At 43.6% G+C, this 25,141-nt stretch overlaps 3 protein-coding genes and 1 long non-coding RNA gene across 6 annotated transcripts in view; 1 reads left to right on the forward strand and 3 right to left on the reverse strand.

Moving 5' to 3' along the window:
• Positions 1-5,464, reverse strand: part of LOC119174779 (patronin-like) — a 68,453-nt gene extending 62,989 nt beyond the window's left edge. Inside the window, exon 1 of the mRNA XM_037425841.2 lies at positions 5,028-5,464. Coding sequence (XP_037281738.2) covers positions 5,028-5,102 — 75 coding nt within the window. The 5' untranslated portion in view covers positions 5,103-5,464. The remainder of the gene's footprint in view (positions 1-5,027) is intronic.
• Positions 5,465-5,707: 243 nt separating this feature from the next.
• Positions 5,708-9,114, forward strand: LOC119174778 (stromal cell-derived factor 2). The gene is made up of 6 exons (XM_037425840.2): positions 5,708-5,859; positions 6,804-6,910; positions 6,993-7,075; positions 7,412-7,551; positions 8,090-8,171; positions 8,701-9,114. Exons 1-6 carry the CDS (start codon positions 5,784-5,786, stop codon positions 8,873-8,875), a joined length of 663 nt encoding a protein of 220 aa, XP_037281737.2. The 5' UTR covers positions 5,708-5,783; the 3' UTR covers positions 8,876-9,114.
• Positions 9,115-14,699: 5,585 nt separating this feature from the next.
• Positions 14,700-15,080, reverse strand: LOC142817711 (uncharacterized). The gene is made up of 2 exons (XR_012895317.1): positions 14,947-15,080; positions 14,700-14,890 (listed from the first exon to the last, which is right to left on the reverse strand). It is a non-coding gene; the product is annotated as an uncharacterized LOC142817711 (long non-coding RNA).
• An 889-nt stretch (positions 15,081-15,969) lies between these two features.
• REPTOR-BP (REPTOR-binding partner) lies at positions 15,970-24,891 on the reverse strand. Of its 3 annotated transcripts, none has more exons than XM_037425837.2 (3): positions 24,736-24,891; positions 20,589-20,858; positions 15,970-16,696 (listed from the first exon to the last, which is right to left on the reverse strand). In XM_037425837.2, exons 1-3 carry the CDS (start codon positions 24,778-24,780, stop codon positions 16,586-16,588), a joined length of 426 nt encoding a protein of 141 aa, XP_037281734.1. In that variant the 5' UTR covers positions 24,781-24,891; the 3' UTR covers positions 15,970-16,585. The 3 variants fall into 3 exon arrangements, with proteins under 3 accessions (XP_037281734.1, XP_037281736.1, XP_037281735.1); XM_037425839.2 differs by lacking the exon at positions 24,736-24,891 and adding an exon at positions 23,926-23,980; XM_037425838.2 differs by lacking the exon at positions 24,736-24,891 and adding an exon at positions 23,467-23,605.
• Positions 24,892-25,141: the final 250 nt, after the last annotated feature.

Here is a 25,141-nt window from a genome sequence, read left to right on the forward strand (position 1 = left end):
GTACGTTAGCGTCCCTTTAAAATACCCAACGGCAGACTGCAAATACTTACGCAGGTACACCGGACGTCTGAAAGCGATCGAAACAAAAGGTGCATTGGTTTAACAGATTGCGTTGATGCTATGCAATAATCGGTATAAACGCTGGATAATCGGGAGCATGAGCACCACTAACCGTGCATGCATGCATGCATGCATGCATGCATGTATGTATGTATGTATGTATGTATGTATGTATGTATGTATGTATGTATGTATGTATGTATGTATGTATGTATGTATGTATGTATGTACGTACGTACGTATGTATGTGAACATATGCATACATATGCACACATCAGCTCTTCGTCATGCGCCAGCAGTCGGAAATGATGCTCTAGCGTTCGCAGCTATATCAGCTGCATATAAAGAGGGCATCTTTGTGATTCGTATATTCCAAACGTCGATATTGAAGCACCTCCTCTACCGCTCGCATCGTGAAGACAATGATGCTCTTCAAGGCACGCGTACGCAAACCGAAACATAAACAAATGACGTATGTAACTTATCTATCCTGAGTAAAAGCGATAGCCACACTATAATTCACATTGAGCACTCCTTTGTTTTTTCTTGTATTATACACAATTGGTGGCGAACGATGGCATGCGACGCGAATGAAAGCTTCCCGCCGAACCCAGACGCACCTACTGTATGCACATCGTCGGCACGATCGTGTTTCTGATTTAGAGATGCCAGCTGTGGCTATAAACGCTCCGGAGCAAATAGAATCGTAAAAGGTGTAATTCTAGCGACTAAACTCCCGGCTCGTCAACAGCGTGGTCGTTTGTGGTAATTGGTAAGACATATTGGCGAATTTCCGCGCCTAATGACACAGTTAGGAAGATAATAGTCGCGGGTTCGAATCCCGGCCCACATTTCGACGGAGGCGCAGTGTCGGAAGCCCGTGTACTGGGTACGTCAAAGAACGCCAGGTGGTCGAAATTTCCGAAGCCCTCCACTGCGACGTCCCTCATAATCATATCGTGGGTTTGGCACGGAAAATACCAACCGTATACGTATATTATTAACCGCGGTTTTCGTTGTTTATTACGTCCACGAGTCTCCATGCGCTGCGTTTCGCCAATCGTTTCTTCGGTGACACGACATATATCTAACTCGCGAATTAATATGAGGCGCTGGACGGCTGAATTTTAGAATAGAGGGTGAACGAAATACAAAATGGATGGCCAACCGCTATCAAGCATGCAGTGCCTTTAGGACGCCAGTAACTATAATAGTTGGATTAGGTGTGAATTTTGTGGGCCGCGATTATCACCACCCCTTTATGAAAGTGGGCGGAGGAAGCCCGCGAAAGACACTGCCTTCAAATACCGCTTAAAATAGGCCTGAAACAGCGCGTCAAAGTCCTCCCGCCTCCACTTCGTTGATTAGCCATAAGGAGAACGGACAACGGAATGGACCCGTACAACAGGTGGGAACCGTTATGCGCACGTGCCACGAAAGCTCACGGTCACGAACGAAACCGAAACCAGCGGATTGCTAAGCCTCGTCGTAGAAGCCACAAACTACGAAAAAAAAAAGAAAAAAAAAAGAACGAAAGAAGCGAGCTATCAGCCACGAAATGGCGTCACGATGCCAAAGTGATCGTTTTACGCCTGCGAGAGGACAAGTTCGGGCGCGGGCGCGCTCCGCCTCGAAAATGCTGATGTGGGCGCGCGAGCATGTGGGAGTCGTTCGTGTGTGTTGGGTACGGACGAACGCAATGCTGGGCGGTCTCCGCCATATTTCATCACCGCTTGTTGTGTTTTTTGCCGAGTCTGCGCGAGAAAAAAAAAAAGGAAACGGAAAGATGGGGGTGAAAGGACAAAAAGAATGACCCTACAAAGTCCAGCACAGCTCGCTTCCTCCGCCACAGAAAGAACGAGAACCGGGGGTGCTTTTGTAGTAACGGGGTGCTTTTGTTGCGCAGAAGCTGGGAAATATCCCGTTTTCAGTCGAATATAAGCGGCCCTCCCACAAGCTTTCTTTTTTCCCCCTTGACCAAACCACACACAAAACCAGAATGTGTTGTAAAGGCCCAACCATGCTGATTGAGCTGTTCTATTAAAACCTAGTCCCGCCTAAAGGTGACACTAAGAGACTTAAAATTTCTAGAAACAATCAACAGGCAACTGGAAAGCCAGGTGAAGACGATTTCAACACACTTACATGCATTACAATGTAACCAATTTTGCAAAAGGGTCGTTCGGGGTACAGAAAGCTTGTAATGATCAGCAGTCGGCTCGTCTTTTAATGGTCGGACTTGTCTCTGTCATGTTGGCTCCAGCAACATTCACTATTAAACGATCGCTCGTCACCTAACAAAAACTGTGGCATGACATCGTACATGAAGTAGTGATTATCTCAGCCTGCCAACTTAAATTCCAGTCCAGTGCAACATCTGCAATCTTTAGGAACTAATATCCATTGACGGTGCTTTGAACACTTCAACTGCTACGAAAATCTAGGCGATGTCATGATACTTTTACTAAAGACAACCGTACCGATATCGCAAAACCTTGATCATTAAAATCAGCTACTTTGGTGAACATACAGTCTTGAATTACTTCCTTTGTTGGAAACATACTCTCAAAAACACCTCTTGTCTTCTAGAGAGGCAATCTTTATCAATTTTAAAGCGGATGCCTTGTAAAGTAGCAGTAAAAAAATAATGCAATACGACGACCATGCAACATAACTGACTCATACTTTATAAAAAGTTAGGAAATATCAAGTTACTAAAGGATACAAAGGATACATATAAAGGATGGCTGACAGGAAATAAAACAGTCATCCTCGCAACGTGTAGCGAAGTATATTGTCTCAACACCTAATCCTTCAGCATACTCATGAATGTACCACATATATCTAATCCTGTACACCCGGCAACTCACATGCACAGTGGTGGGATTGTAGGGCTAATCACGAGCAGCTGATGCTTGCATAGATGTAGAACATAAAACCAAACAATGTGTTCGAGATCGACAATCACACTGGCAACCACATTCTTGTTCCAAAGGTGCTATGGGTGCTGACTGAAGATGTTTGCGACAAACCCGTGCCTTCAAACATAACTAGACATCCATCTTTGATTGCAAAATAGTATTGATATAGTTAACTTAGCGGTCACTGCAGTTGAGTCCAATTATACAAACAACAACACGTAAACCACATGTGCCTCAATATATAGCATTTTTATAGTCGTTGGCACTGTAGGTGGATGCAGGGGAGAAGTATTTTTACAAGCCTCCTGCTTTTTTTGCAGTATTCGTGATTCCACTACAAAAGTGCTGGTGGCAAGTAAAGGTGAAAGCCACACATAATATTTCAGAGTGACATTAATTGTAGACTGATATTATTTATGCCACAGTGCGTAAACTTGTGCGAATTATAGCGAGCTGGTGCTCATGAGACTAGAGGAAACTGAACACTGAAAAATATTAGCTATAGCCATAGCTATTTGATTAGCGATGTTTCAATAAACACAATGTAGCCAACAACTGTAAGAGTGACATGCTTTTTACCTATGTAAGTGATAAACGCAACTATGCCACTTTTAAATGTATCAGAGTGGAAAGCTGCTGCACAAAGACCGCCCCCTGGCCCACATATTTCCTCTGATCTCCATTTATGAATTTCTGGGCTCTTTGGTGCCTATCGCCGAGACAGATACAAATTTAACCTGTCTAAGTCAAATCCACTACCTTTCTTAATGATAATGCTATGTTAAGCTTGCATGACAAGTTTTCCGAATGTGAGAAAATACTACTGACCTTCAGTACAAACGAAAATGTGCAAAATTCCTCCTGTCAACAGGTGCTTCCAATGAATGGGCGTAGTGACATTATTAAAGATACGAACGTTTGGAATGTATGTATATAAGCGAGCCAAAGATAACACAAAGCTCTGCGTTATCATATTGCGATAAATGCTGAGATGGTAAAAAAAAAGGACACACGGGGCGATTAACTGGGAGGAGTCTGTTTAGAGTTATATCTACCAAGACTTCGCAATCTACACTCCCTAAGGAGCATGGGCAATGGTTAATCCGTGCTACGTTAACCGCATTGGGCAAACCACACTTACGTAGCCGCTGTTAGGTTGACACTTTAGTCTGCCTAATCAAAAGTAAACGCGAAACTTGACGAGCGTAAGCGACACCACCTAAAACTACATCGAACCCGCACAAACTTCAAGCAGGATGACAAGTGAGCACAGCACCCAAGCACGCGATTCCATAGATCGTGCGGCCTTTTACGTTGAATCAGTAACCTTTGCAACGTTAAATCACGCTCGTACAATACAAACAACGCTGCACGCTAACCCGATTATCTTTCATCGGGGGAAACGAGACAGCCATCGTCGTAGCGGGGCTTTCGAGCATTTCGGCGGATCGTGCGCTTCCGGTTGAAAAAAAGGGGGGCGAAAAAAATTGTTTTCTTTCCTTTTTAATTCGCGGGCGCCTCGTTAGACGTGGCTCGGGCGATTGTGTGCTGGTCCACAGAGCCACAAACTTGAGCCGCACTTACGGCGCGACCTGCAACCCTGCTAGTTTTCTTCTTTTTACGGTCACACAAACGAGCGTCGCCCGCGCTGCAGAGGCGTCGAAGGAATGCCCCGAAAGGGCCACCCACACCCCATCTGCGAGCTCAAAGACCATCCCAAGACGGAGAACCTCCAAGCGATACACTGGCCAGCGAAGCTTTTTTTCGGGGGCATCGCCGAAATGAGGCCTTAGAGCCGCAGGCTGGCCAAACGAAGCGACCAGTAAATGTCCAAATAAGGACCGCTCCGTTGAATGTAGGCCGCCAGTGACCCGTAGACGTCGTTCATTCGCACGCGCCCTCGAGCGTAATTTTCTTTTTGTCGCACTATCACCACCTGTCAAAAAGCAGACGTAAACTGGCGGACACACTCGAAATGCTACTTCACCGAGCGTTTTTTGTTATCTAGCAGCCAGACGCTGGCCCGGCGGCCCACGACGGTCGTACCTTGGCGAAGTCGTACTCTTCGATCGGCGTAAGCTCCACGCCGTCCAGGTCGTAGTCCTCGTCCATGGTGTCCATGACGGCCCGGTCGGATCGACGGGGGCGGCTGTCGACGACGTGAAGCGCTCTTCACGTGTGCCGTTGACGGGATGCTGCCGTGGCTGTTGCAAGGCCTAGCATCACTGACTCACGGACCCGTCAGTCGTCGGCACCGCCGTACTGCTCCGGCAGCATCGCCCGCGGACAGTCCCACACGTTGCTCCATCACCCTCTCCGACAATGTGCGACGGACAGCCGTTCTTACGCGTTCACGGCGATCGTATCCGACCGGTGTTGCATTTTGAAGGCGGCCAAAATAAAAGTCATAGCCCCCACCAGCACCAACGACAGCAACTACACCAACAACACGCCCCGAGCTGAGCAGCCAGCACGATCGGGCGAGAAAAGTTAAACAAAAAAATCAAACTTAATAACTTTCAATGTGGCCGGACGACGGGTTCGAAAATGGCTAAACATAGACAAAACGAATTGTTTAATATATTCGAAAGTTCAGTCACGTATTAAAACAAAAGCACATAAATGAATTTTACTAAGTTATAAAACAATAAATGTTGCTAAACTAAATTGAACTAGATTTCAGGGCTTATGATTCTCGCAAGAGATGACGTGTGTTTCGAGTTGACGCGATGGCAACTTGGAGGCGGACTGCTAGTCCGCCTCCAAGTTGAACTAGCTACTGCTAGTTCCGCTGTTTACACGATGCATTCGACGTTTAGGAGCAAAATATTGCTGCTATTTATTGCACTTGTGCATTTAGGGACGTTAGTGTGCGCTGGTGAGTGAGTCTACGTACAGTTCGTGCGTGGAAACATAAATATCTTCACGGATAAAGCCACGTCCTTCGCGCTCGTGATGTTTCGTCACCGGGTGCTTTGGTTCAGAATGTGATGTTCGCGTGGTCTGTGGTACAAGGTGTGTGGGGCAACAAATGCGAAAAAAATGTGACGCTGCTACTCGAGTGCCACAGTACTTCTGAGTGTGCTCACGAATTCCCATACGTGTTGTTTCAGCTGTACGGATTTGCACGCACTGTTCATACGCACGTTCGCTGGTGGTGCTAACGTTTCGAATTTCGATCGGTCTCGCTTAACGCAGTGAAGCTCTTGCCAACCTTTCAGTTGGTCGAGTTTTTGTACAGTTGTAAGAGGCTCTAAACGCGTCGCAAGAATCTTTCCGTGTCTGCGCGTTTTTTTTTTTTTTTTTAAGTGACGTTGTCGCTCCTTTATACGTGTCACGTTTGCGGAGTGCGTAGAAAGCATGGAAAGCATGCTCATAGCTTTTCTTCGAGCAATGTATAATAACTGTTCAAAAGATACGTTGATGTTTTGTAAATTGTTTGTGTATCCCGACCTGTATTTATGTAAAACCATTCGTGGTGTCTTAGCTGCTAAGTACGAGGGCGCGGGTTCGACTCCCTGTCTTGGCGGACGCACATAGAAGGTAGCGCATTGCATGAACGCCCGTGTACTCATATTTAGGCGCACAATCAAGGAATCCCAGATTTTCTGAGGTTTTCTTAACTGCATGTCTTATAATCATATCGTGGTTTGGCTGCCTAACACCTGTAATTCAGTTCCACTATATACGTAAAAGCATTTTTACCGTAGTCATGTTCGTACGACGGCAGCTTCTTAGATTCAAGACGCGCTCTTGAAAAAATACGCTTTGTAGACGTTGTATATAGTGCGAGTAAATCGATCAAACTCCCGCATTTTGCAGATTTGCAGTATGTGACATGCGGCTCGGTGCTTAAACTCGAGAACCAGCAGTACCAAGTGCGCCTGCACTCCCACGACATAAAATATGGCTCTGGCAGTGGTCAGCAGGTAAGGTGTACGCACAAGTTGAGCACTGTGTATACTGTTTGGTTGTGGACTAGTCGTCACTTCTTGCTTCATGTTTGTGCAGTCCGTGACGGGAACCATAGACCGAGAAGACAATAACAGCCATTGGGTCGTCAAGGGCAAGCGGGAAAAAGCCTGCCAGCGTGGGTAAGCATCCCAGATTGCCCACTGCTTGCCACTTCTCTCCGGCCTGATAGCCTTGCTACAATCTTTATGTTGGCTGTCCGGCAGCTCTCCACCTAGCCGTGTATCAGTCTGGGTAGCGATCTTTTTACAACTTGTCACTATAACAGACCATTGTGAATCGTAGTACATCATCCTGTAGCCGTGGATTCGACTGCTAGTATTGATTGATTCATTGTAGCTGGTAGGTTTGTTAGAGCTATAGAGCACTCTGTGGAAGCTAACCTGTGGTATTGCCAATGTCATCGCGTTTGTGCATGACGAATGACCTCTGTGATTAAAGCAACATACCAATTGCAGGGATCCCATTCCATGCGGGTCACCTGTGAGGCTGGAACACTTGGTCACTCACAAGAACCTGCACAGCCACCACTTTGTTTCACCGCTGTCCAATAACCAGGAGATCAGCGCATTCGGGGATGGCGGTGAAGGAGACACGGGTATGTCATGCAAAGCTTGGATACTGAACATCATGGCAGGAATGCAATGTCAGTTATGTCGCGGTAACAGGCTGCCTTGTGTGGTCACATCTCAAGAAAAGCAACCTGTAACATGGCACATGAAAAGTGTTTGCATGTGCTTGTGGTATCTAGGAATATAAAAGTGTTTGTAAATTGAACCACTTTTTGATTGGCTTTTATTTTATAGACACACTCCCTCTTTGGACATACCCAGAAGATTATTTGAGATGGGCATCAGTTAATCTACATGATAATTTATTATCATGGTGCTTAAGTGAGATCAAAGAAAGATAGCTTAAAAATGGATATGAAGGGAATTCAGCTAAGATACGTCCTAAAGTCATCACATTTTCAGGGGATGTATGTTGCATAGAGCAAGATTCCTGCATATTTTTTTATTTAAATGTTTCTACTTTCGAAATCGGAGATACCAATACACTAAGTAGCGTCATTCCTTCTATATGGCACCTATGATGTGCACTCAAATCTGAACCTTATAGGTGTCTTTTTCGTGCAGGTGATAACTGGACTGTAGTGTGCAGCTCAGACTTCTGGGAGAGAGGGTCTCCAGTGCGTTTCAAGCACATCGACACTGACACGTGAGTACTAGCACCGTAATGCATACATACTGTCCCATGAATTTACACACTGTGAAAAAACTGACCTACACACAACTCGGAGTGATCTCCTGCGCTGCTGTCTCATGGGTAAAAAGCACTAGGAAAAAGTAGGGGCATAATAGCCACCTGAACTTCACAGTGCATTTTATGTTCTACAATGCTTTTAGAAATGTGTTCTGTTCACTTACCTGTTAACCACAGAAGTTAATTTGATTCAGTCAGCAAACTTCTATGGATCTTTTTGTATTGTCAATGGACAAATGTACTTTCCAGTAACAAGCTACGATTACAAACAACGATTTGTACTGTCATGTACGTTCCACATGTTTTCTTTTTGTTTCCTGTATAATGTCACAAGTCAGCGAATAAATTCCACTGCAGTACCACACATACACGCACAGTAGTGAACCTAAAGTGGGAAATGTCTCACAATATACTGGTATGCACTTTAGTGTAGGTGGATGCATTCGAATTCTTTCAGTTGCATCTCTTCCATCCTGTGATGCAGGTGGCTCTGCTCTTCAGGCCAGACGTACGGACGGCCGATAGGAGGCCAAGTGGAAATATGCGGGCTCAGCTACCCGGACAACTCGTGCCAGTGGAAGAGCGTCGAGGGCATCTTCATAAAGCCGACGGATAAGATATCTGCCGGTCGGCTATTACATGACCACTCGGAACTATAATGCCTTTTTCGCTACACACCATCGCTCTTCACTGTGTAGGCTTGCCGGGCTCTCGTCAGTTTGGTCTGCACTAGCTGTGCTCCCACTTCATACATTGCTGCCCTTGGGTAGAGCGGTCTGTGCCACCTCGTACTGGCTCCCCGGTCCTCTCAACCGCCTGCTCAAGGACTGCGGAAGCGTCTGCACCGATAAGTCTGAAGCTTTAGTACTGGGGATGAAAAAACTGCTTTGATCAGAGACATTCTGCTGGCTGTTTTTTTTTCCCTCAGATTTTCAAGTCCATACTCATCAGAGTAAAATACAATGCTGTGCACTGGGTCACAGTGAAAGTCTTCACATGTAGCTAGCAGATGCCAATGGCTCACACTTATGCTCAAGGACTGTCAGTTAAATTCACATGTCGATGGCAGAGAAAGAGAGCGAAGCTCACCACAGGGCAAGTTTATTGAGCTCAGCCAGTTGGAATAGCAAAATTTTCCCACATCGACGGCTGGAGAAACAAATTTTCCCCATGGAGCAATGGATAGAAGGAATTGCATGTGGAACAGGAGGTAACCAAAATGAGCGTGACTAGCTTTTCTACTCTGCAGTGGGTGATCTCCTCAGTCCAGGAGTGCAGCAGATTTAGCTTTTCGTCTTGCTTGGTAGACCCGTACACGCGCTGGTCCATCAGTAACAGCTGGACAGCGTTGCCTCCCATTGCTAAGAATGAGCTTCAAATCAAACAGCAGGGTTCACCCTTGTGTGGAAATTTCAGTTCATCGTCGCAACACCACGAGAGGCAAGCTCAACTAGTGCAAGCAACTGACTGACGTGGTCTTAGGTGTTTCTGTTTGAGTCACTAGTATTCCTGCCAAAGCCACAAGCGGGAGTTGAATGAACACTTGTGGTGTTGATTTCAAGAGCGAGTGGAAGCCTTCACTGAATGCACCTCCAGTTTGATTCCACATTTCGCTACATCTCTCATCAGATGAACTGTTTGCTTCTCGTCCTCTGTATGGAAGCTGCCAGTCATTGCCAAGTTGCTGCTGCATTGGGCGATCGGTGAATAGCTCGTCGAGACTTTATTTCATTATATAAGTACACAGAACCTTGTATATGAGTCATTGTTGCAACTACACAAGTGTGCTGTGATGTTTGAGATTCACTTTTGTGACATGCTGTTGCAATACTGTTAAAGTAGCAACCATTGTTTGCGTTTCACAGGGCGGTTTTGAAGAAAAGTTCAGCAACAACCTGCCTCTTCATTTCTGTCACAATAATAGCACTCAATATGTGTGAATGGATTCCAAGTTTGAGACTTTACATGTTTAATAAAGCATATCGAAACTCCACATTACATTGCTTTTTAATCTAGCCATGTTGCAAACTCTATTGTGTTGCGTGAAGTAGATCTCACTCTTGCTGCAGAGTACTAAATACAACCACCCATTTACATGCACTTTTTCAGCTTTGTCACATCAAACATGATTATGGTTATCCTAGTGTAATTATCACATTTATTTCCTCAACAAAAACTTGCAAGAAGCACCTTTTCTTCTTCACAACATTTAGTGCAGAGCTGTATATAACTAATCACAAGATTCATTTGTCTTGTCAAAACAGTCAAGAAAAAACTTAGCCTAAAGTGGATGCTTTGGCCGGTAGGTTCATAATAAGGATGGCAACTAAATAATGTAACAGCAAGGAAAAACACGCAGATACGATGTTGCAGAATATGGAAAAAGAGCTCTTCCACGAATTAGAGCAAAAGGCAGTGTTTGCCGCTCGCATTTCCCACCGGAATTGCAAAGGCAAGACACCAAAGTATTCATTTCAATAAGGAAAAGCACAAAAGAAGTGTTAAACTAATATTGCAGATCATGAAGTGTGTTACAACCATGCGAGACAGCAGCGTTCATCGCACGTGTCTTCCGGTAAAAATTGTGGTTGCAGTTTATGCAGCCGCAACTCCTGCTTTGGTAGCATAATGTACAGCTTGTCACCATACATTTATGGTGATAAGAATGTTCTGCAGGAAGGCTACACATAGTCAGGATTCCCAAACAAGAGTGTGATAACGACGGTACAGTGCATTTTAAGGTCATGCAGTCAGTCATTTCATGTAGTGTATTTTTGTTACAACATATACGGTTACGCCAGATCGGTACATAAGATCAGCTGATTTTTTTTTTTTTTGCGCACAGAGTAATCTCTCAATGTAGTGACTGTAGCACACAGGAGTTTCTGCAATACGTCGAGTCCATTTTCCTGACCCTGAGCACATACCGTTGCACCAACGTGCGCTTTTATAAATATGGCAGCAAAGCAAGCGCAGCAAATTTGCATGAAATGGTGCGAGAATTGGGTGAACAAAATTGGTGAATTGAGCTTTCTAACTATGATTAATCAAACAATTGCATATTGAACTTTAATTTAGAATATTAGAAATTGCATTTCTATACAACCTGTGCGTAGTTTCTGTTCCACAATCGCTCTAGCGACCTTAGTGAACGACATGGAGTTTTGATGGCTGCAACATTTTACATAGCACCTTAGTATAGGCTACTCCACAATTCCATACTATTATGAGTCCATCAAAAGTTCATAGATCCACAAAAACTTGCTATTAGGCATCATTTGTAGGCTTGTGCGAATAGTGAATTTTAGGTTCGAAGCAAATAGTAATCTTGGTCAAATAATTTCAAATCAAACTTGAATAGTATATATATAGCATATTGTAAATAAAAATGGGCACACTTGTCACCACCAAACTAGTTGTGCAACATTTTATTTTGTTTTTATTGTAATGTGGCCTGTGCAAAAGCTGTTCTTTTTGTTTAAAAGAAAGTTGAAACAACTTTGATTAGTAGCAGGATTTGGCTTTCATTAGAATGCGATAGACAACCTGTAAAGTATGTTGCACTTTAAATTTATTCAACTGTAATTAGAGCATATAAGCTGGAATAACAAGCTTTTAAACTTAAATAATGAATCTGTGTGAAGGTAAGGTGTTAATTTAACCCTGAAGTTGGGCTTTGTGGTATTGCTGATTTACCCTGGATACATGTTTCCACGATTTAGCACTTCCTTATTGCAGTGAAACTATCTTTACAAAAAATTACCTGCGGTATAAGATCTATTTGTTCATTTCAAACACTTTGAAATTTCTAGTAATTTAAATTAAAATAGAAATTAGTTCAAATACAGTAATATTTGTTTAAATATTTGAGATCCTCGAATATTCGTACAAGCATAATTATTTGCAGATATGGGCAGTTAACATGGCACTTCTTTAATTAGTTCTGTATGTATAAAAAATACAAACCACCTAACCTTTTACTTAAAAGTGGCCAGTTACTAGGTTCAAGGAAACTCCCGTCAGGTACAAAATTTACATAAATCAGAAGCTGGCCTGCGTACACATGCAGGGACAGAAGCTTGAAGTCATAATTGCACCAACTTCCTCCTCTTTTTTTTTTTTGTACACATGCTCTAAGTGAGAAATTCTTATATGGAGCTCAGTGTACAAGCACACTATTGAATTATGTACTGCTTGCTCCTACCTAGAACAAACTTTTTGAACCATCCATTGCACACGATTTCTTGTGTTGAATGAACCTAGTGAAGCTGGGAAACAATAGCACTAACAAGTCCTACATTTAAGAAACTGCAATCTTGTGGAATCAACCCATCAGCTGTTCTGAAAGTTCGAGAAACTTTTGCCCCATGATGCTTTTATTAGGGGTGGTAGAATAGTGAAATTTCTTCTCGAATTGAATGGCGGCCAAAAATATTGAATGCAAAAGATTTGATTGAAAAGAAAAGGAGACAAACATTAAATAAAATTTCACCATGCGAATTTTTCATTTCAACATTTCGCCATGGAAAATTTTAAAGGAACTTTCATGCATCTTTATGGGCGCGCAGGAATGTTGATATAAGAGTTGCCATTGCGGTCAGCAGCAGCACTCTTAACCTCCTAATGAATAACAAAGGGGCGTACGGTAGTTTGGCTCGTCCTACAAAGATAATGTGCTTCATCGTCATGAATGCCCTGGGTTTGAAAATTCTCGGGCGCTCGTTCACAGCAACACATCAAACTGCTTGCTGGAACGGTGGGAATTTCTGAACAATTGGCGAGGTACAGCAGTGGCAGCGGCACAGCGTGAACACATTTTCACACGTGAAGCCAATCGTCTTAGGTTTCCCAGCCCAATCTCAGGATGGTTTATGGCACTTGCGGCATACACAACCAAACCAGGCCAGAAGTCTGTGCCTTGATTTTAGAAGCGAAGTCGTGAAGAGCTCGAATGTGTTTTTTTTTTTTTTTTGCGTGGGGAAATAAGGATCTTCAAAATAAACATGCACTCACTTGTAGACCAGAATATCGGTGCAAGTTTTAACATAAAGGCCTACTGTAAAAACAGCTTTAGTTTAAGTCACCCCACCTGACCAAAGTTGCACCATTGGCTCTTCTGGTGCTTTGAATATTTTTCCTGTCAAAGTATTCAAAACTTGGAATACTAGCTATTCAAAAGTCTAAATTACTATTCAATTTGAATTCAAACCACGAATATTCACATAATCCCAGTTTCTATTCAAGGATTATATATTTCCTTTTACACTCACTTCATTATAACGAAGTTGCATCTTGCATAACAATAAGTGTGTTACATCTGAAAATTTGCCATAAAGGTATATTACTAACACTTCTTTATTTACTTCGTTATGACTGGTATTTCATAATATCTAGATTCGTTACATCAAGGTCTGAGTGTTGATTGATTGACATTTGTGTGGGGTTCAACAACCCAAAACCACCATATGATTATAAGTACGAGGACGCGGATTCGACTCCCTGCGATGGTGGTTACACGTAGAAGGTTGCGCATTGCATAATGGCCCGTGTACTCATATTTAGGCGCACAATCAAGAAATCCCAGGTTTTGGGATTCCCGTAGTGGAGGACTCCGGAAATTTCGACAACCTGGGGTTCTTTTAACATGCATCCAAATATGAGCACACGGGCCTATAGCATTTTTGCCTCCATCAAAAATGGAGGTTAGAGTGTACCAACTAGCCAGCATCTCCAGTTTAAAAAGGTAGAGCACATGCCGAAAAACCATCCTAATAATATTTATTGCTAATTGTCTATAGGAGACTGCCAGCCGCCACACAAGAACAAACGTAAAGAAGAGCGATGTATGAAAATGTTTGGTATTTTGGTATTGCTTTCATCACTGTAGAAATTTAGGCATTCTGAAAGCGATAAAAAACTTTTCCACAACAATTCACCATGTAGAAATTTTGGCATTCTTGAAGTCACCACCAGCTTTTCTGCAACAATTTACCAACTACAGAGTGCCGGCTCTTGAACATGATTTCTTAAAGTCAAGTTTTTCACAAAAAAATGCAAAACAGCGGTTGGAAAAAAAAATTTCATGTCAGTGTCGATATATGATGGGACATACAAACTAGCCAGCAAACAGCTACGTCTCGTTAGAAATGCTCATGGGGAGATAAAATCTCAGGCAGGCAAGCTACATTTATCCAAAATGATTTTGGATGGCACAGACTGTTTGGCTCAACATGGATGAGATGTGCTCATTCAAAATAGTGAAGGAGTCGAAGGAACTGAAAATGAAACAAATGAAGACAACCATTATTTCATTCAGATTTTAATTCAATGTAATATATCTTTCCACTCGCACAACAGCAGCAACAGGTGCCACATAACAACACTGCACCGGGAGTGTAACCAAATTTCACATGGCACTCCTACCACAAATTTGTGTTTGGTTTAAAATAAAGCACACAATAACGTCTCTTAGCAATGGTCCAGCACAGAAAATTATGGGCAGTAAAATGCAATCTGCTGCATTGGTAAGCATGAAGTAAACGGTGACTTTTGTGGAAACAGTTATGCATACCACAATCAAGAATGCTGACAACAGGTTATGCAACAGGTAATGCGACGTAGTCGAGTTTCCAATAAAGCAAGAAAAACAAACAAATAAAAAGAACAGGCAGTGCCTGTTTTGTGGCGCTACTCGACTGACTATATTATTCCGGCAATGTAACTAGAGTGCCTGTCTTGTGGCACTACTCAACTGACTATATGCTTCCGGTAATGTAACTAGACTATTCGTCATACAAATAGCGTCACACGATCAACCTGCTAGACACACCACTAATAACAAATAACAGCTCCTCTTTAGAAAGCTGTGGCGCATGAACGAAGAAAGCAATTTGCGCTTCAACAAAACATAACAAAGCGATACTAAAGATCTTGAATACAACACACAAGTTAAAATGCTAAAACTGTAAGTGCAAAACGATCGCGATTCTTCCACATCACAACTTGAGCTAAACATAACAAAGCGATACTTGAAAACAACAAGTTTTAATACCAACACTATATAAGCGCAGAACGGCTGCGATTATTGCAAGGACGTGACGTATGAAAACAAGTGTCACATACTACTTATACACCATGGGATCACATTTGCTATGCATGTGAATGCAACATGACAATAGCTTTAAATTATCATAAAAGACATGTTCCTGCCTGGTTCCAAATTGTTCCAAGGAGGCAACAGAACTCTATAATCAACTAAAATGTGTATAAAATATATAACAAGAATAAATATGATTCCATAACTATCAGTAACTATGTTTCGCAAAAATAAAAATATTGCTGCGCAAGCTCGTTTTTGTTGTGACAAAATATCTGCGCCGCCGAGTCGAACTGAAGCGTGAAACAAAGGAAAAAAAAAAGCAATGCAGAGTATAAATATGCAATAAGGAATTATGCACAAAAATAAATCACAAGTTCTCTTTTTCCGCCTTAGCAACACAAATAAATAAGCTTCAAAATCTGCAACAATTACACCAAAATAGATGGCACTGCACGTGCAACGTAAAACCAAATTTCTGTTACATGGAGAATTCAACAAAACAAACAGAGCCACTACACATTTGACTGCAGCTTGGTATAGGACTGGCTTCCAGCTGCATCCGTGTTTTTCAAGTATTCTGGACAGCTATACTTGAACTGTCATTGACACTTTAGATGTTTGTGAAACCACAAACTTCAGAGGTACAATGCAATGCTGACAGAATTCTGTGAAACTGAAGTGTTAGGCAACTCTGTTTCTTTTGATGAATACTCTGCATGCTATTAAAAGAACTTCACCGGTCATCTTCATGATATGACACCACGAGGCCTTCATGTCACGTCGCCACACACTGGAAAATATTTCTGATAAAACGACATCGTGTTGTCAGAACTGGGCAAATCAGTGCCTCGCTGCTATCACAGATTTCACCGGAATAGCTCTCCCGCAAATCTCTGACTAATAAAAGACGGAAACGTTCGACAAAGAAGGCCAAAAAGCAAAAATACGTGCCACATGGAAGTTTTTGATGGGTCGGTATACTGATGGAATGGACTAGAAGGAAAGAACAGCTCAATACAAAACACTACTGCCATATGGACGGCCTAGAGGTATAGCGCGCAATGCCCGATTTCTTCGCTTAGTTTGTATGCATTCTTTACACTGATCAATATGAGACTCCAGGTGAATAGATTCAATGCCAGTAACACGTACCAAGGGACAGTACAGGACTGAAACTCAACTGTCTCGACACACACACCCTGTGCTGCTGAAATTCGCTTAAATCAACCAACACTGTCACACCAGCTTGACACGACAAGGATTCGTAGCATCACTCTTGTTGAGCGATTTGCTGCTCATGCTCTTCTTGCTCTCTCTCTAGGATTTGGAGCACAGCCTCGGGAATGTTGCCCTCGTCCATCTCCTTGAAATACTGTCGGTACTGAAACGAGCAGCGAAAATGCGTTCTATTTTATTGCTGTTTAGTCACTGCTCCTCACAAGAAGAAAATCACAGCATATCCACGGAGTGAATGCCGTCCATCAAAGTGTACATCCGTCTGGGCATCTGGACAGACAGATGGAAGCACGAACTGAAGGACGCACGGATCGACGCACAGACGCTTCACCCCACTCATCATCATTCGCTCCGTGAATATGCTGTGAAAACCACTAATGCTATCTAATTATACTATTCCTAAAGACATATACACACACCACCATCTATTGAACAAGTCATAAACTAGAGGTGGCTACATACATAAATATGGAGGAGGGAATGACCATCTGCCAAAGAAGTTTCAACCCTAGAATTAGGACACTGTGAAGGAACACATCAACACTTTTTTAGCAAGGTGAGAAAAAACCCCCATACGGTAGCCAGTGGCAATTTTATGTGGGCCGAACACTATAGTGCAGCAAGTAGCTTGTAATTTACAATTATTCTCAAATTCGCTATAGGTAACAGTTGTTACCTCTTCATTCGAAAAACGACGCGGTATACTCAAATGACCATGCTATATAACCAAATTCATAGCCAGTGACTGAGGTGAAAGTCCTGAGTCACGTAGTTACTGTGGTCGCTGCGGGAGGCCGCCACACGCTCATGCATGCACTCGCGATCACAATGAAAGTAAGCTCAAGGTCTGAAAGGTGCTCAAGGTCATGATGTGTGTGTCATATACCTTCTTTCTTCCGTGCCACCCTTTCCTGCTAAGCTTCCAGCGCTTTCGTCAGGACGAGAGAAGACAGAAAGCAATTTAAGTGTGCAACAAATCTTTGACTCCACTTGTACTGGATGAATTCCAAAAATTTTGTGGCAGTCTATTCGAGAGGCAATAAGCTCCTTCAATGAATCCTTTCCATGGATTCTCAGAAAAGCGTTGTAGAGCCCTTTTATTCATCAGTATTATCATAATTCATTAACCAAATGCCTATACAAGGCATTACATAAGGGGGGACAATATCAGGGCCATGTCATGACACAAATGCACAAATACAAAAAAGGCAGAGTGGATTGAAATAGTGTAGGAACTAATACACATTGTAGGTAGTTTGTGCGAATACCAATGAATACCTAAAAAAAGAATACTGATGAACTAATCAGCATTCACTGATGGCAGTATTCAACTCATATTAAATTCAGTTCGAAAGACCACCACTGACAGAACACTTCCCAACAATATCCTTTTGTACAATCAAACCTTGTGCAAAAAGCACTGGGACCATAAATTACAGTAAAACCTTGGTGATATGATCACAGTCGACATAGATTTTTGGGTGATGCGATTTTTTTTTTTTATGGTCCTGGTTAAGGCCCATTATGAATTTGTTTACAGCACAACACCAGAAACACAGGACAGAGAAGGAGCAAGAGAGAAAGACGACACAGTCTTTTCTTTCTCTTTTGCTCCTTACCTGTCTTGTGTTTTTGGTGTTGTGCTGTAAACAATTTCACGATAAATCCCAAACAACTGGCCCAACTTACTGTCTTAAGGCCCATTAGCCTGCAATGTATTGGAGAACGGTTGTTGCAAACATATTTTCAGCCTGCGATATCCGATAGAAACATACACTAGTGTGCACACATACGAGAAGGCGCTACCCGAGCTCTCGCGGAAAAACGCGGCAATCACACACAGGCCGCAAGCGTGCACTAGGCGCGATGATCAGCAGGGCAATGTTGCCTCTGCGATTGTGTGTACGAATCTTGCAGGCCTTGATACACCTTTGCGTTCCAACTACAAATGGCTTTGGCGTTCCACAGATGGCTTTGGCTACTAGCAGTAAATGGGCACAACACATCTGGATCATTAATTACACGAGCATGCACTGCATACTCATGAGTACAAGCATGATCAAGAACGTCAAGAAACATTACTGGCAATCATTCTGAGTTGTTTATGACGCTGCTGACACCCTGAAAAACAATAAATTAGAACATATGCTAACTTTTTTTCTCGCACACTAATTTCCCATGTTTTCTGGTGTTGCAAATTTCAGATGATAGGAATATTATTGGTGGCCCTATGCATCACCGAGCTTTTACTGCAGTTCATTATATGAAGTACTCTTCTAGCCATAGTGATAATAATCAGCTCTGACAAATTGCATATCTGGCTTGTGCATATGCATAAGTGTTACGTACAAAAACAGGTCGTTCTAGGCTATGTAGTGTACACGTATACCCAAGGATTACAGACACTAGCGTGGGTCCGGTCTTAGCGAGCCGCAGAACATGCGTTAAACCATCGCCGTGGTGAAAACACGATACTGCTCAAGGTCACAACACTTTATTGCTTGCGGCAACACCAAAAACGCAGTACAGAGCCTGTTGCAAAGGGGCGGCGGGAAAGCAAATGGGCTTATCCACACCACGAGCGAGAAGTACTACACACGGTGCCACGAGCACGTCTCCGTGGTAAAAGTGATTCACGGAGACACCGGGACAAAGGCCCAATTGCTCGAGCGAGGGCAAAGGCACTCTCGTTGGCTTCGGAGAGGTACGGGTCGGCGCAGTTTGACAACGCACTAGGACACCGAACCACTCTTCAACCTAGCGTTCGGCAGGGAGGGGGGCGACATAAGGTAAGCGTTCGCCGCGGGCACAAGGCGCTGTTCGCGAAGTCCGAACGAGGCCCAAACAAAGGGATACGACAGTCGGAAAAGAGAAGCGTGCTTACCACCATGTCGTCCCCAGAAAGGTCCCTTTCGCTCCCGACAGGCGCGCGCGAGCGAAGCCTCTCAAGAGACTGCGCGCGACGCCACAGTCAACATCCGCTACCGGGTGAGAGGGGTTAAGCGTCACTCCTCGCTCTCCCAGCACGGCAGACCATAGAGGAGGGGAGTCATGTCGGGACATGAGAACGAAGAAACAGGCGGCAAAGCCCACGCAAACGCGGCGGGCTAGCCTCGATTCCCACAGCTTAGCCCACTGTAAATGAATTAATGCCTACCTGTCTCTTCGTGGGATTTCAAACTTCAATTAAAATCGTGGTGCAACCAATGAAATGCGTCTTTCTCTTTGAATGACAGAAACTTCCGTAATTTTTTTTTTTTTTCAAACAATTGTAGACGTGGTTGTGAACAATCTTTCAAGATTTAATATGCCTATGATGCTACCTTTCCGGTTCCGAGCATTATGCGAGTCGAACCTTTTTTTTTTTTTTTTTGCTACAGACAGTATCACGGTGGCTATACCACATTCAGATTGACAAGTGCTACAGAAATCAAACGTGACAAAGGAAGAAAAGAAAGGGGTACATATTGCACTAGTGGCACAAGTCTGGAGCCTACCGCATATCTGGGCAGCTTTTCTCATTTCTCTTTATTTTTTGTTTTTTATATCTTTTTTTATTTATTTCTTTTTTTATTCTACATATTTGTTCTCTTACCCTGTTTTTCTAATTGCCAATTTTTCTTCCTAAATTTTTTTTTCTCTTTGCTTTCTTTCTCTGCCTTTTTCTCATGCCTCTCGCTCTCTTTCCTTTCGTTCTCTCGCCTATCCAAGTTACTGCACCCCACTCTGGATAAATAGGCACAGTGGGAGTGCGTGCACCGAGCGCACATGTTTAGCGAGCAAAGCAGAAGATGAGGGAGGACATAAAAAAATGAAGAAGAGAAGAGAGCACATGCTGACATGATGATGGTTGCTTGCCTACATAGCGAGTTCAACAAACAGAAGGCATAACATCTCTACAGTAAAATTTGCTTTTTGTTCGCTTCGACCGAAAATTTGTCGTATCAGCGTTCATTAAAACGAGGTTCTACCATATCTGACCATTCCAAAGGGAAATCGCTTGTTGTGGTATGTTTGCAGCAGTGGCCTCCGCTCACCATGTCAAGCTCGTGGCGCAGCACCAGCACGGCCTTCTCTCGATCGGCCACCAATTCCTCGAGGTACTGGTAGCGCAGCTTCTTGCGTGCCCGGCACTCTCGTGCGCTCTGTCGGCTGCGCTCCAGCTTGGCTCGCATATCACACCGCTTGCTTCCACTTCCGCCGCCGCTGCTGCTGCGCCCTCCTCCGCCTGACGCTGAAGTGCCAACGGAGCTGCCCGAACTGCGCCGACCCCGCCTTCCGCCGCGGCCCTCCTCCTCTGCACTCTCCTGCGTGCGACCGACAGACAATCAATGACGACAATACCAATGTGCTTTAAAGAAATGAACTGAGGTGAGGCGAGTCACACACAGTGAACTCTCAACTTGTTTTGAAGGGTGAACTTGTCGGCCAGTTGGTTTAACATGTCATAGGGTAATAGCGCAAAAGACCAGGACAACCGAAGCATTATTGCGGCAACGAATGCAACAAAGCCTTGTCCTTTGCACTGTTACCCAAAGATATGCTAAACCTCTTTATTTGAAAAATGAAGGTAACATAAGATACACCTGCTGTAGCATGTGAATCAAGGCCTGTGCTTTCGAAATCAGTGAGCGCTCAAAAACTGTGTCACTTTCTCAGCTGATGTCAACAAAGCTATACTTGGTGCTAACTGTAAAGTGTGCTGGAACAACAGTGAGAATGTCTGTACTGCATTGCACAAGACATTAAAAGAGCCCTGAAACACTCTTCCAAGTAACAATTGAATGGCTTATTTAAAGGAGTTCATAGCCTCGAACTCAACCGCCACTAAACATTGTAGGATGCGTCACGTACAAGCAGAGTTATGTCACACACTGTAATTGCTTTCTGACTTTTTTTGTAATGACGAAAGCACTGGAAGATAACCAGAGAAGGATGGCACAGGGGAAAGAAGTCACATGTGCACCATGACCTCTGGCACTTTTTTCTCGAAAATGTGGCTTACTTTCAATGTGACCGTGCGCACCTGCATGGGCACGCGACGACCTCTGTAGTGACTATGATGCTCATCTTGCTCACTCAGCCAATGGTCGTGAATCTGGGTATATTCCATGGTTATAAGGGTACTATATGGTTTCATTTGTAAAATGAGGAGAAAACGATTTTCAGCTGACTAAGCGAATTAATCGTAAATTCCAAAAGCACATGCGGTGCTGTCATGCTTCTCCTGCTGTTCTTCGGAGCCTTGGCTACCTAGCAGCAGCATTTTCAGACCCTGCTGGAAAAGTACTGCAAGGACCCTTCAACACACAAACTCATCTCTGTGCCCCTTGCTCGGCCCTCAATAGTTAATTTTTTTTTCATGCTGCTAATGTCTTGAACAAACAAAAATGGTAAAGGTTTTACATCTTAAAACCATAATATGAATATGAAGAATGCTGTGTTGGAGAGCTCTTGAAATTTAGACTAGCTTAGGGTTCTTTATTACACGCCTAAATCCAAGTACACAAACCTCTAGCATTTCGCCCCCATCAAAATTCGGGAAAGATTTGATCCTGTAACTTTTGGTTGTACTCAGAAACAAATCACACTGGAGGGACCCTACTGGTGAATACTACAAAGCAAAAAACATTTGCAGCAAGTTTCATGTATTGGAAGAATATACTATATGCATCATGTATGAAAGACGAATAATATATTACTTTTTTAAATGAAAGCATATTAATTTTAAATGAAAATAGCTTCATTAAATTATGAGGTGTTCATAATAAACAAACATCTGTTGCACATTGATGATGGCAAGAATCGTTATGTATCAAATATTTTGTATAAAAAAATTCATATCACACAAGACGAGAATGGAGCTAGAGCAGTCCTGTTAATCAATTAAGCATATCACTGAACGGGTGATTGGGGAGTTCTCACAGGTGCTGTTGTATGGCGATGGCATCATGTGCAGGCATTATACACATAAAAAAATTAATTGGTTCAACACAAATATCTCTGTCAGAAAGTGAGTCATATGGTTCATTTCACGATAGTCTCTGCTTTCTATAAGCCGTATAACTTCATCAATTTTTTTTATAAGTCTTAGCACAGCACTCGCAAGAAAAAAATTCAACTTTACAGGCTAAAGGGTCTTAAACCAGTAGCTTCTCATGTATTTCCAGAAAGTACTTTGAAGTTGTTTTAACTGCAAAAGAGCACACTTTAACTGACCGCAAAGAATCCGATACGCAAACTTGAGTTTTTAAGGTCATGATGACTTTATGCAGCTCACAAAATATGCACTATATGAAAAAAAAAAAAGAAATTTACGCGAATCACACAGAAATTTGGGACAAGAAACTTGGGAACTATAACAATTAATGAGGTTTCTCACATGGAATAGACGTCAAGTGTTCAGTGAAAAAAAATTACGACCGACTAATAGGCAAGTACGCAGCAGGATGTTCAACTCTGGGACGTGTTCTAATCATTAGAACACCGTTCGGTAGGAAACTTGATCAATCGCCAATGGCAACGTCACGACGAAGTAGCTAGGATCAGACGAAGTGGGACGTTGCACGGAACCAGCCGATGTTCCCACTGACTTGCCCACCGCGACTGAGCCTACGCAGCGCCACGCGCAAAATGACGCAGTCGTGCGACAGCGCGTTAGGATGATAAAGTCACCTGCTGTAGAGAAAAACCGACTCGCTCACTCTCTACAAACGCCAGCAATCTAGCACAGTATATCAGGGGGATTGCCGTCGTAAGCGAACCCAAGACCTCGCGCGGTGGTTTCGGCGACATGCGTCGCAGAACGAAACCCCCGTCACCAAAAAAAAAAAAAAAAAAACAAGCACAAACGTATCGGGGATTGAGAAGCAGGGACGACGCGCCGCTGGGTGTACTTCGATACACTATACGTACGTGTTTCAGCTGTTCAGGGTCGGACCTCCTTCGTCCGAGGACCTTGCCCCGTGAGCCACCTGTGCGCGCTAAAGATAGCGGTAGTAGTACACAGTTGTGCCGATTACTAAGCCGATGAACAGCGGTGTGCGCCGCGCACAAACTTACGTGCCGCTGACCGTCAGTTGTGGTAGAGAAGGGAGGGGCGAGAGGCGGTTGCCACTAGGGATAATAACTACAACGTCAGGTTCGTCTGGTCGCTAGATTCGTAGCACCTCGTTGCTTCTTGCGACTCGACGTTCAGATACGATAAGCTCAGCTAGAGACAGCTGCGCGATACACGGACCTTTACTAGTGCTGCTCGGAACAGCTGGTCAAGGCGACAGCTGCGACGGTCTTAATTTTTTGGCAAGAGCAAACCAACGTTGCCAACGTCACGTCTGTTGTCTAATGTGTAACGGTAACTGCGACAGTAACTACCTTTGACTCTACAGAAGGTGATGGCAATAACTTTGTTTCAGATGAGAACACGCGGTCGCTTCCACTTCGACCTCCACACGCACTCAGAGCACGGCGCAACTAGGTGTTCCGAGGCGCAACCGCAACCAAGTGCAGGGGCACAAAAAGAAAAAGTACCTAGGCGCTAGGGAAACAGGGAGTCGGATTCGATCGAGAAAAACGAGGCCTTTTGAATGGATTGCATAACAAGAATGAATACGATTGACACCGACCAAATGCATCCACATGCAACCACTGTGGCTGCAAAAAAAGCGAGGCCACTTAAGTGGATGTATGTGGGCAATAAACTGGCGTAACGCGAGACGCTCGAGAAAGAAAAAAAAAAGTGCACCTTGAGACGCGCGTGAAAATTCGCAATCCACGAGGAGACATGCACACAGATCACACTGTACACGGTACACACGAAAGCCTGAAATGAGTCGCGCGCACGGCTTCCTGAGCAGAAAATAATGAGTGGCTATTCAAAATGGCAGAGTGAGCATGTCACGACACGCATTGTAGGGAGATCCGCCATTCTGTTATGGCTACATGACAACGTCCTTTGACAGCTGTTGAAATCGAGGGATGTCCACAAATTTCATCACCCGTGTGACTCGAGAACGAAGCGTGAAGGAGCCGTAGTATTCAGCACTTGGAAGCGCTTTGCAGTGCAACGAAGACGGAAAAGAAAGCGTTCGTTCGAACAACGGTGAGGAACCGAAGGTTTCATAACATATGAACATTACGCTTATCGCAGTGACGCTTAGAACAATCGAATCTTGGTATACTTGCCTTCTTAACGTAGTGGAACTCGTATTCGTCCGTTTCCATCTGCATTATCCGAGTGACATATCTCGTAGCAACTGCATTCAAGCAGTCACATCTCTGCAACCAACGTGTATCTGTGGCGCAATTATGTAAAAATTCCAAATCCGGACGAGGCGGTCTGTCGGTGACGTCAAAAAATGGGCGGTCCGCAGCGGTCGCGAGGACGAGAGGAAGTGAACAGCCAATGAGGGAAATGGAGGCTTGCGTCATCATTTTGACGTTGACTTGGGGGCCGTATAGCAAAGTGAAAAGTGTTTGTAACGTGTTGAAAAATGTTTAACTACTAATAATCATTATCAAATTGTGTTGGAACAAGTTTTCAAACGTTTATTAAGAAATACGGCACAATATAAACGTATTTTTTTTTGTT

This window comes from Rhipicephalus microplus, chromosome 5 (genome assembly GCF_043290135.1).
Source record: "Rhipicephalus microplus isolate Deutch F79 chromosome 5, USDA_Rmic, whole genome shotgun sequence".
NCBI lineage: Eukaryota > Metazoa > Arthropoda > Arachnida > Ixodida > Ixodidae > Rhipicephalus > Rhipicephalus microplus.